Below are 12238 nucleotides of genomic sequence, written 5' to 3'. Positions count from 1 at the left end.
CTGTTTACTTATTTAAATGAAATGTTATCTGCCCCCAGCGCTAATTCAACACAACAGAAGAGATGGGAATTCCTCTCCTTATCATCTTAGGTTGTAAGATAGTCCTGGGGTTTTGATATAGAGTATTGGAGTAGGACTCTGGTCCTTTAATCCGTTCTTGTCAACTACTGAGAAATGCCGGCTTTCCTAGTCTGAATGTACCCCAGAGCCTAACTTCCCCATCCAAGGTGCCACCTCTTCTGCAGACCCAAGGCGAATATGAGTGGGGATCTCTCTCTCCTGAGCATATGTCCATTCCAGACTCTCCCGTTTTCTCTAGGTCCTGGAAGCTGGGACATGTGCTTTCTTCTCCAAGCTCTACAAATTTGTCCTCCAGGCAAAGCCTTCTCCAGCCCAAGGCAGGAAGAATCTATCCTAGTCCCTGCCTTAGGTGAACTCCTGCACGGGGCTCCTTCAGTGATGCTGGTTAAAGGGGAGTGCGAAGGGTGCTCCAATGTCACTCAGGCTTAACTCTGGGTTTCTGCTCTCTGGGCAGGTTATGTCACCTGTTTGGGCACCTGTGTCCTCTTCAGCAGAAGGAAGCAGGCCAGTCCCTACGTCCCGGATCCCAAAAGGATCCCGGCTCCCGCCAAGAAGTGCCAGTCCCCAGCTGGTTCAAACGCACAGGCACAATCGCACACTCAGTCGTGGGCGTTTCCCAGGTGAAGCCGCTCGCTCCGGGCAGAGCGTGGGATTGCAGGTTTCCACGTGCTGCAGGTGGGGTTCCACGTGCAGGGCGGGAAAGGGGGTCTCCAGGAATACCTTGCGCTGGGCGGTAAGGAAGGGGTAAGATCTGGGCCAGGCTGTCAGATTTGGCACATCAAAACGCAGACGCCCAGTTACATTTGATTTCCAGACAAGAAACGGACACTTCTTTAGCACAAGTCTGTCCAGGCAGTAATTAGGCGTCCTGCCTTTTATCCAGCAGCCCTTCTCTGGGCAGGTGGGGACTGCGGACAACTGAGGATGCGGCAGGGGTGCGGGGCGGGAGCCTGGGGCCGAGGAAGAGGAGGTGCACTGGTGGCCGCGCCCTTCACCACCACGCCCGCCCCCTCTCCGGTCAGGCGGCCTCCAGGTGGCGCGCGGGCCCACGCCGGGAGCCTCCGGGTTGCCGCGCCTGGAACCTGCGCTCGCGGCTCTGTTCCAGTTCCAGCCAATGCCGCTCCTCCAGCTGCGCCTGCGGCGACACCGCGCCCACCCCTTGAAACTGCGACCCCCGCCGCGCCGGGACCCCCCGCCTCCGGTCTGCTCCTACCCGCTAGCTTACCCGGGGCTTGGCGCGCCCGGGCCGCGGCGCGTGCGCGTGCAGAAGGGCCGCCTGTTTGCGGCGCTCCGCCGCCCGCTCCGCCACCCTGCGCCGCAGCTCCTGCACGCGCTCGTCCTGGGAGGGTGCGCCGGAGGCCGCAGCCAGCGCTTTCTTCTTCTCCCACCTGGAGAGTGACAGAGCGGGAGCTCAGGAGCCGGCGGATAGGCGGCGAACGCCAGTCCTGAGACCGAACCCGGCTGTGCACGGAGAGGTTCGCTGGAATGACGCAAGTGCAAGGCACAAAGCCCTGTCAGGATCATCGTGCAGGGCTGGGAGGGTCCTGCCAGCTTCTCTATGATTTTGCTCTTTTTCCTTAACATCATTTTAAAAAGTATTACACGGTATCACGTGTACCAACTATATAACTGGGCTAAAAGTGTAAAAGACCCCTTTTATCTCACACCTCTCCTTGCCTCTTGCTGGAGGTGACCACTACCACAGATATTTCCATCCATAGGCCATTATTCCTTTGCATTACCCATATTATTCCCTGCTGCCTTTGGTATAAGGGTATTTACCAGCATGGGGCCTTTGTATGAGCTGTTCCCTGTCTCCATGGCAGACTGTACACTCACCTCCTAAAATATTCCTTGTGAATCAGTACCATAGAGTGGCTGCATGGCTGAGGGAGGCTCTAGAGGAGACACCCCAAAACCAACCAGATTGCATCTGGGATCTGCCAGGCTCAGCACCACAGCTAGGAAGTGTTGGCATCTCCCTTATGTGTGCTGCCCTGGGGGCCTGCTGGGTGGCCAGGAGCCCTCCCTGAACAGCCCAGCAGCAGCTGTCCTTTGCCTCCCAAGGACCACTGAGTTAGTCGTTCCTTCTGTCAACCCCTTCCTCCTCTACCAGAGTCCTACTCAGACTTTTTTTTTTGAGATTGAGTCTTACTCAGTTGCCCTGGGTTGAGTGCCAGCAATCAAGTGAGGCAAGGGGGTGTGTGAGATAATAGCTCACAGCAGCTTTGAACTCTTGGGCTCAAGGGATCCTCTTGCCTCAATGAAAACATGTTTAGTAGAGATGGGGTCTTGCTCTTGCTCAGGCTGGTCTCCAGGTCATGAGCTTCATCAATCCGCCCACCTTGGCCACCCAGAGTGCTAGGATTAGAAACATGAGCCACCACACCCCAGCCTAGACACTTTCTCTGGAGTCCTGAACCAGGCTCTGCTACCATAGGCCTGGGGGCCACATCCCCTGGGGAATCAGGCCAGGGCTCAAAGCGTAGCCTCATGGGGGCCAAGGGGGACAGGCGACACTATCCCATACCTGACCAGGCTGGACAAAGTCACCACAGTGTCCCTAACAAAAAAAGTGTGTGAGAGATGGTACACTGTGGATAACCCCAACTAGACCTTGGTTTTAAAAGACAAAAAAAAGCTACATCAAACAGTCTTTAAACAGTTTTGGCAGCCTTTGGATGCCCAGAGAAATGTGAATATGGACAGGGTGCTTAGATGAAGTAGGGAATTTGTGTAAAATTTTCTAGTTGTGTCATGGTGCTGTGGTTTTATGTAGGACATCCTTTTTTTTTTTTTTTTTTAGAAGATGCATGCTGAAACTTTTAGAAGTGAAGTATCTAATGCCTGCAACAACTTCAAATGGTTCTACAGTCAGATAAATAACTAGCTAGCTAGGGGAAGTGCATATAGCAAAAAGTGTCCTGCCCAGGACCTCCGTGCAAAATGACTGCATCTGGGTCACAGCCATCTAATCCAGTGGTACATGACTTTTTCCACCATTTCTGTATGCCTGAAAATCACCTAATAAAATAATAGGGGTGGCAGAGTTATTGGAAGGGAAGTGCCCGGGCAGGAGCAAGGAGCTCATGGTAAAGAGACCTACTAGGAGGTGCAAAGGCAGAGGCCTCTTCCCTGGGCCTCTGGCTCCAGCACAAACCTCAAGGCAGCAGACCTGCCCATGGCCGCGCGGCACAGGGAGATCTGTTCCGCTGTGTTCTGCAGCTCCTGGCTCTGGGTGCGCTTGCCCCGGATGATTTGATCGCGCTTTTCCTCTTCCTCTCGCTGCTGGGTCTCTTTGAGCAGGGCCAGCCGCTCTCGCAGCTCCACTACAGACATCTCACCTTCCAGGCCATACCCGGGGATCTGTGGGTAGCAGAGGGGGCTCCAAGCTTGGAGCTGTGCCAGGCCAAGCTGGGGGGCACACGTGCCCGCCCTGACCCCCTAGGCCTGTCCCTTTGCCAGGAAGCTCTTGCCCTGCTGCATGGCGTCCTCTCCGCTTCTCAACCTGGGCACCTCTTTTTAGCCTGGGCCCCGCTTTGCTGTGTACGCCTGAAGCATGCACTGAAGGCCCCTCCATGGTGGAGGTCCCAGATAGAACTAACCGCTGTGTCTCCAGCTGGGACCCCATCAGATTCCACACACCCCTTGGGGCTAGGCCCAGCTGTCACCATGCCTCCTCACACAGGCTTCCAGGAGGCTTCCACAGCCTTGGGCCCTGAACACCCATGTTTCCCCTATACTGCCCTTTCCCAGTACACAGCTTCTAAGTGGCCTCCTGGATCCTACCTTGGCTACTCCCAGGGCCCTCCCCAGGGTTTACAGAGGACCTGCTCAGTGTTGCCTTGCTGGTAGGACTGTGAATTTGCAGGGCCAGACCCAGGCCTGCACAGGAGTGCTATGTGCACTGCTGGCAATGAGTGGCCATGTGGGTTTCAGTGGGGCAAGACCTGCCTTTGGCATCCATGAGAATTCTGGACATGCCCAGCATGGCAACATGCTCAGAGGCTTCCCTGAGGGTCCCTGGGGTGGTATCCTCACCTGGGTCAGGTCCACGAGCTTGCCTTTGCGTGTGGGCTGCGTCTCCACAGCACGGAGCTGAGCGATGAGCACACAGCGCCGCCGCTGCTCCTCCCTGGCAGCCTCTGCGCTGCGCTGCAACAGTTCCCGGCTCTCCTCCATCACCTCCTGAGCTTGGGGACCCAGTGCGTGCTGAGGGGGCCGGTGAACACACCTCCCTGGGAGCTGCTCAGGCCTCTGGCCTCAGTGCAGCTGCCTGGGAGGATCCAAACCTCACTGACCACAGCAGCCCTGAGCCTGGGCAGGGCTCCATGACACCTGGCTCCCCATCATACCTCTCTGCCGTCGGCCCTTTGCCAGCTTCATCTGAGCCAACCTGATGTCCTTCTGCTGCTCTATCACCTGCTCCACCTGCTGCTTCAAGGACCTGTCCTCCTGGAGGCGCCTCTCGGCACACTGCAGCATCAGCCTGGCTGTCTGGAACAGAAGGCCTGCCACAGTGAGAGTGTGGGTGAGAGGGGTCCCCCTGCCCTCCTCAGCCTAGGGGAAAGCATGAGGTTTGAGGGTCAGCCCTGGCCTAAAGCACCCAGAAGCCGGACTACACAGTCCCCTCCAGGATGGGCTTTCGGGTAACTCCCCCTTCCTCTCAAAGTTTTCCTGTGCAGATCTTGGTCATTTTTAGTCACCTCGTTTGTGGCACTTTGTTATGGCTATGCCACCACACTTGCACCAGGCCAGAGATTTTAGTTACCCTCATGGAGACCCCCTCAAAATTGAAATGAACACAGAACCTACTGAACCGTGTTTATTGCCCAGAACCAGGTGGGAAAATGCTGCCAGCACTGTCCAACCAATGTGACAGGACTCGTGGTAAAGGGCACTCAAAGGATGGCCTTACAACAGCCAAGACAAGACATGCCGCTACTCACCCCGCAGCTCCCCTGTCTGAGCTATGGACACCCCACAGCTATTCTGGATTAATTTCATGATGGTGATGGACTTCAAAAACAAGTAATTATGTGGCCTTGATGTGTCTTGGTCAACATATCTATGGTTTATATGGTTTATCACATTTATTTATTTATTTATTTATTTTTTGCAGTTTTTGGCCAGGGCCAGCACCTTACTCCTTTGAGCCACAGGCGCCTCCCTACATTATTTTAAAAGGGAGATGTTACTTAAATGAAGAAAATATATTCAAAGCATTTAAGACAATGTTGGCACTAACTTAAATATATCGATGTTATAGTCATGGTTCTAAAAGAGATCCTTTTCCAGCCCTGTTGCTAGAGGATCTTAATGTTGGTCACTGTGGAGATAAACAAAAGCACTGGACACGGAAAGCAATACTCGTTTTCGTGAGACACAGCAACCCCATGGAGGATAAATATGTCTGTGTCAGACATCCCTACCTCAACAGAAAAGTTGCTCCTAGAGGCTTGACAGCGCAGCAGCCAGCCCAGAGGGAAAAGAGCAGGTTAACTGCTCAGAATAGAGCCTCCAGCAGAAACTAGTGCTGCAGCTGATTGGGGCAGTGACAGCTACACAGCCATCAATCAGTCCAACAGGACTTGCACAAGCAAAAGCTTTTTCTATTCAAATATTTAGTGCCATCTAATCTGGCTAATTTAGTAAGAAAAAATATTAATCACAGAAGTGTGTGTAGCTGGACATTCTCAGGACCAAGAGAAAAGCCTGAGAATTTCTCTGTAACCTGGTAAGAGAGAAATCTTTCTCATTATCCAAATTCCAAACACCACAAAAGAAAAGATTCCTAGGTTTGATGGCAGAAGAGATACGTTTGCATGGCAAAACACATAAACAAAGCCAAAGATGACAAATTGGAGAAAAACCGTAACAAATATATTATAAAGGATTATTTTCCTTAATTCTAAATAAAGCACATTAAAAAAAAATCAAGGAAATGCGCTGAGAATTTTTAGGTATGAACCTTTCTTGGTTCACCAGCCAATAAAGGATCCCATACGCAAAAAAAAAAAAAAAAAAAAAAGGCAGCCCCAGTGTGGTGGCTCATGCTGGTAATCACAGTACTTGAGAGGCTGAAGCAAATGGATTGCCTGAGCTCATGAAGTGAAGCTGGTGTCAGCCCCAAGAGGAAGGTCTGGCAGAACTTCACAAACCACATGTTCCAAAGAGCAACCACAGCAACAATGAAAAAGCCCACCTCTCCGGTTACTCTGAATCCCTCCTTCAGAACTTTACCCTGAAAATTCACTTCCACAAAGATGAAAGACTTCTGTGACATCATTCTTTATAGAGAAAACATGGTGTAACCCTTTGTAAGGAAAAGGGAAGTGAAATGTGTGAGTTTACAAGTATATTATTTGCTTAGAAAGGAAAGAAAAGGTATGGTGGCTCACACCTGTAATCCCAGAACTTGGGAGGCCAAGGCGGTGGATTGCCTGAGTTCACAGGTTTGAGACCAGTCTGAGCCAGAGCAAGACCCCCGTCTCTAAAAATATAGCCGGGCATTGTGGTGCGCACCTGTAGTCCCATCTGCTTGGGAGGCTAAGACAAGAGAATCGCTGAACCCAAGAGTTTGAGGTTGCTGTGAACTAAGATACCACAGCACTCTACCAAGAGTGACCAAGTGAGACTCTGTCTCAAAAAAAAAAAAAAGAAAGAAAGAAAGAAAATCAAGAAATAAATGAAAATAAGGGACAGGTGCGGTGGACTCATGCCAGTAATTCTAGCATTCTGGGAGGCCAAGGGGGAAGGATCACTTGACGCCAGGAGTTCGAGACCAGTCTCAGTAAGAGTGAAGACTCCATCTCTACTAAAAATAGAACAGTTAGCCAGCTGTGGTGGCAGGTGCCTTAGTCCCAGCTACTCAAGAAGCTGGCAGAAGGCTCCCTTGAGCTTAGGAGTTTGAGGTTGCTGTGAGCTAGGCTGAGGCCACAGTACTCTGGCTTGTTTCAGAAAAAAAAAAAAAAAAGGACCTATGAAGGTAGCTGGAAATTATAAGTTATACTTATAAGAAGTGAGACTTCCCTGAGTCTACTTTTTCATATTGTTTGGATTTCTGTTTTGTTTTTTTTTGTTTTTTTTTTTGAGACAGAGCCTCAAGCTGTCACTCTTGAGTAAAGTGCTGTGGCATCACAGCTCACAGCAACCTCCGACTACTGGGCTCAAACAATTCTCCTGCCTCCGCCTCCTAAGGAGCTGGGATTACAGGTGCCTGCCACAACACCTGGCTATTTTTTGGTTGCAGCAGTCATTGTTGTTTGGCGGGCCTGGGCTGGATTCGAATCTGACAGCTCAGGTGTATGTGGCTGACACCTTAGCCACTTGAGCCACAGGTGCTGAGCCTGGATTTCCTATATTTTTTTAAAAAGTGAACTAAAGGCTGGGGGTGGTGGCTCACTCCTGTAATCCCACCACTCTGGGAGGCTGGAGCAAGAGGATCCCTTGAGCCCAGGAGTCTGAGGTTGCTGTGAGCTATGATACCACAGCACTCTATCCAAGGCAACAGAGTATGACTCTGTCTCAAAAAAAAAAAAAAGTGAACTAAAAAGGTAAGAAAAGGCAAACCATCAGACTGAACACAGACACAAATAAGTCTGGAGCAGGTCCTGACCACAAGTCCTCAGGCTGCCCCCTGTCCAGGCCACCGAGAGGCCCATGGGGAGGAATAGGCTTTCTAGGGAAACAGAGGTTGGGACCCCCCACCTAGGTAGGCTGTCCTAGGAGGAGGAAAAGCCAGGAGCTTCTTAAATGATAGCGTGGACACCCTCAAACTCTCCTGTGGAGAGGATACCACATACAAACATGTCATATGTAAACTTGTCCACCTTCTGGAAATTTCTACCAGAATCTCAGGGCTTCCCCTAGGGACACCCAGGGCTCTGTGGACCAACTGACACCTCTGGTGGGGACAGGTGGCCATCTGGAGCAGAACTGCTGATCAGACAGCCCACTCAGCCCAGCTGACTGGAAGCTCCTTCACACCCTGTCTACTGTAGTAGGGATAGAGAAATCACGGCAGCCCCGTAAGACCCAGGGGAAAGGACCCAGGGTCAGCCAAACAGCTAGGGACCCCAGGAGCCGCCAGGCCATGGCCAGCTGCAATGCACATCTTGGCTTCTCTGGCCGCTCCCAGAGGCCACGCAGCTTGGCTGGCCGTGCACTGTCTGGCCTGCTCCTCGAGTGTCACCTCCTCCTTCTTTTGATCGGCCTTCTGCTTTTTCTGCTGTGCAAGGTTCTGGCGCGCCAGGATGGCCTCCTCATGGCTGAGCTTGCCCTGCAGCCGCCGGCACTCGCCCTCAGCCAGCCGCTCCTCCCGGTCCTTTGCCTGCATCTTCCTCTGCCACTCGAGGAACTCAGAGAAGTCCCCAGCCCCATCCACAAGCTTGTCAACCCTGGTGACAGAGGGACCAAGGCCACAGGCTCCACAGGGGGTAGTGGCCCTCATAGCCAGGGGCTGCTGTTCACCCAACATGCAGCGTTCTCTGTCCCCTGTCCACTGCCTTCCATCCACCTGTCCCCTCCTGTGTGGCCACCTGTCAGCCACATCATCCCACCCCTCCTTTCACCATCTTCTTTACTACCCTTGCTCTGTCTGTTGTCTGTTCACTCATCCATTAGGTCAGCCATCAAGGTCCTGCCCAGCCTAACTTGCAGACATGAACAGATATACCACATGGCATGGGGGACACCCAGGGGCTTGCAGGCCAGCCCTGGTGGTCTGGGCCTGGAAGCATTCTGAATGGGTCTGGAGGAAGAGGGGATTTCAAGGAGTTTGGGGTGGGCCAGCCATTTGCTAAATCACTGAGCCAGGATTATCTTTGTAAAATGCAATGGTGACACTGACACAGTCCTGCCTGCTGCTCCCACCCTCTTTTGATCCACAGCCTGGTCAGCCTGGTCATGACCCCGAGCCCCCTCTCTGCAGAGACGCCCAGCCCCAGGCCTCTCCTGTGCCTTTGTTCCTAAGGGCACTACTCTGGAAGGTGAAGAGAGGTACCACCACACTCACCTCTGCAGCTCCTTCTCTACTTGCCGCTGGTACAAAGCCCCTTCTCGCAAAATCGCTGCGGTGTTCAGCTTGACTGGTGGGATGTTGTCAGGCTATGGGAGGGGGAAGGGCTGACTGTGAAGATGAGGGGAAGCTGGGGACAGGTGCCCCTCCTGTCCTCCAACTGTTCCTACTTGGCCCTGACCAGGTGCTTCCCTGTGTCTCAAGGGTGAGACTATGCTTGGGGCTCTGACTCCCCAGCTCTGGTCATCTGAGTGTCTAGGGGCAGGACAGGTCAGGAGTGGGGGGTACCCAAGGAGAGGGGCCTGACCTGCCAGGAGTAGCCCTTACTCTGAAGAAAGTCAGCTTGGAGGTCTTTCGAATTCGGGGTGGGTGTTGAAGCTGCATTTTCTCCTTAGAGTCCTGCGGGAGTCAGGGTGGAGCTGTCACCTGGCAGTTGTGCCTTCCAGGTGCCCCCACACCTCGGTGAGTGCCTGCTTAGCACTCTGGGCAGCATTTGTCTCCCACTGCCCTCCCCAGGCCTTGGGGCCTCCAGCAGGAGCAGGGAAGGTGCAAGGCCTGCTGGGTCTGGGGGCAGTGGTTCCAGTCAAGACAACTTGGCTTTGGGGCTCAGCAGCCTCAGCTACCCTCCAGAGCTGGGGTCTAAGGGCTCATGGGCTGCTCCCAGAGTCTGTCTGCACATGGCCAGCCTCCTGCTGCTTTGCTGACATACCCAGGGTGAGCACCACCAGCCACAGTGTGGGGAAGGAGCTAGCAAAAGGCCTCCTGGGAGCACTCAGCCATCACGAGCTCCATGGCCTGCTGCCTCACCTCATGGCTGCCCACTGCCCTGGCCAGCTGCTGGGTACCAGAGGGCCCATGCTCCCAAGGGAACATCCCAAGCACAGATGCTCCTCATCCTCTGTCCCTTACTTTGTTGGCACACACCTCTCGGCTTGTTTTCTTCTGGAAGTGCTCAGTGTGGAACATCTGGGAGCACCCAGAGGCAGCGGCTGTAGGTGGGCGTCTACACTTGCCCACTGAGGAGCTGCACAGCAGCCGGATGTCATCAGTGTGGCTTGAGCATCACTCCCTAGGATCACTGGGAATCTGCCCTCCACAGCCCTCCTTGGGGGAAGGCTAAGTGGTCACTAAAGTGGTGCGGGGTGGGGGGCTTTCTGATGATGTGGGAGAAGGCTGCCCTGATGACTGGTCTTGGGACCTGGAGAGCTGGTAGTACCTGCGTTGGTGGCTGCGCGCGTGACCTGGGCATGGCACAGCGCAGCTCTTCCATGTTCGCCTTCAGCAACAGCTCCTGTAAGACACACAGTGCTCCAGCCCTGCCACCGCTGACCAGCATCCTCAGCAGGACAAACATACCCACCAACACCTCTCCCCTCCCCGCCTTCTCTTTACAGGCTCCAGGAGTCTCTGGGAAGGCAGGGGTCACACATGGCCCACCTCAGCCTTCCGGCGATTGTATCTCTTGATCATCTCCAGCTGCAGCTGCTCCTTGGGCATCTTGTAGGTACTCTGAGGGACCTGGTGGCATGGCAGGAAGAAGAACTCGATGGTCTGCAATGCTGGGGCCAGGGCTGGGTGGATAAAGGTGAAGTGGAGGGTGGTGGCCTATACCAGGCTGGAGCAGAACCCACTGGGGCTGAGTGGGGGGAGGGGAAGGGGGTCAGGCTATTATTAATTCTGGGGTCTGGGTTTTAGCCTGGTGGGGCAGAGTGAGATGTGGCCAGCAGCACCAAGGGCCACCAGCCTAGGTGGGCTGGCTGCTGTGGGACGAGCAAGAAGGAAAGGCAGTTAGCTCTCAAGACACTGGAGGGACAGAGTATGTCCTGGACCCCAGCAAAGCGAGCTGCCTATGAAATGACACTGCAGGGGGATGAGCTGTACCTCTGGGTCCAGGCACAAGATACTGTCCGGAGCAATGCCCACAGAAGGTCAGGACAGAGCCAGGTTGGACACTCTCAAGTCTAGACCCCCGTACCCTCCTAACTCCATGCCTTCTCCCTTGAGTGGCCAACAGGCATTGGAAACCCCACCCTGTCCCCCAGCCTGGCTGTCCAACTGCTGTCCACACTCACACATGCCTGGAGGCAGAGCCCTCCTCAGCACCTCCACCTTACACCCACACCATCTCCACTCCAGCCCCCACCTCCTGCCTCGGCCATAGCAACTGGAGGGACCGTGGCATGCATCCTGCCTCCCTGTTCATCTGGTACCTTGTCCCCACTTCCCTCCTCACTCCATCCCAGCCACACACACCAGGCTTTTCTATACCTTTACTCTGTGACACTTTTCAGGAGGCCTTGCCCAGCCACACTGCCCAGAGTTGCAACTAGTTCAATACTTCTTATCCCCTTTTGCTGCATTATTTTGTATCCTCAGCCTTTATCATCAACTAAGACAGCAAATATTTTACTTACCATTTTTTATCTGAGGCCCCCACTGGAGTGCATGCTCCCTGAAGGCATAGTGTCCAGACCATGCTAGGCCTCCATACCTATTTGCTAAGTGAGTGGCTGTCAACTCAGGAGGGGGTAGGGATCCTGGGCAGGAGGTGCAGCAGGGAAGGCAGAGAGAAAAGGCCTGCAGGTCCAGCACAGCCACCTTGTGGACGGCAGGGAAGGTAAATAGCCACTGACATCTCACAGCTTGTACTGAAACAAAGCTACTGAACAGTGCTGAGCATGCTAAGTGCCCTGGCAGGGGCTGTGCCAGGCGAGTGGGGACAGAGACACAGCAGTGCAGTTGGTAGGATGACCTGAAACACACTGGGCCCTGAGGAGACAGGGTCAGAATGCTGCACATCCTGCAGGTCGGGCAGTGGTAAGATCATTCAGCAAGAACCCCAATCATCCATCTACCTATCCATCCTCCCAAACACCCATCTACCCACCCATTCGTCCATCCAACAAATATTCATGCAGGGTCTTCTCTGAGCCAGGATTACGCCAGGCATGGAGAACATGGGACCAGCAAGATGGACAAGGTCTGGAAGCAGACAGCGGCAGGCCCACCAACCACTAAACATTGTGTGCTCCAGTCAGCACTGATGGGAGGAGCCAGTTGCTCAGGACACTGAGTGAGGGATGTGACCTGGTATAGGGTCATGCAGTTCTCCCTGGGGAGCAGGATCTTTTTTTTTTT

At 53.8% G+C, this 12238-nt stretch overlaps 1 protein-coding gene across 1 annotated transcript in view; it reads right to left on the bottom strand.

Moving 5' to 3' along the window:
* Positions 1-959: 959 nt before the first annotated feature.
* The window catches only part of CFAP99 (cilia and flagella associated protein 99), a 26397-nt gene continuing 15118 nt past the window's right edge, over positions 960-12238 (bottom strand). Inside the window, exons 6-15 of the mRNA XM_003801128.2 lie at positions 10538-10618; positions 10317-10391; positions 9428-9499; positions 9098-9189; positions 8276-8480; positions 4437-4578; positions 4123-4274; positions 3242-3447; positions 1307-1469; positions 960-1216 (exon numbers count right to left, since the gene is read on the bottom strand). Coding sequence (XP_003801176.1) covers positions 1100-1216; positions 1307-1469; positions 3242-3447; positions 4123-4274; positions 4437-4578; positions 8276-8480; positions 9098-9189; positions 9428-9499; positions 10317-10391; positions 10538-10618 — 1305 coding nt within the window. The 3' untranslated portion in view covers positions 960-1099. The remainder of the gene's footprint in view (positions 1217-1306; positions 1470-3241; positions 3448-4122; positions 4275-4436; positions 4579-8275; positions 8481-9097; positions 9190-9427; positions 9500-10316; positions 10392-10537; positions 10619-12238) is intronic.

This window comes from Otolemur garnettii, unplaced genomic scaffold (genome assembly GCF_000181295.1).
Source record: "Otolemur garnettii isolate 467f Iridium unplaced genomic scaffold, OtoGar3 scaffold00198, whole genome shotgun sequence".
NCBI classification, from domain to species: domain Eukaryota; kingdom Metazoa; phylum Chordata; class Mammalia; order Primates; family Galagidae; genus Otolemur; species Otolemur garnettii.
The sequence above is the reverse complement of the archived record's forward strand: the minus strand, read 5'-3'. Positions and strand labels throughout refer to the sequence as shown.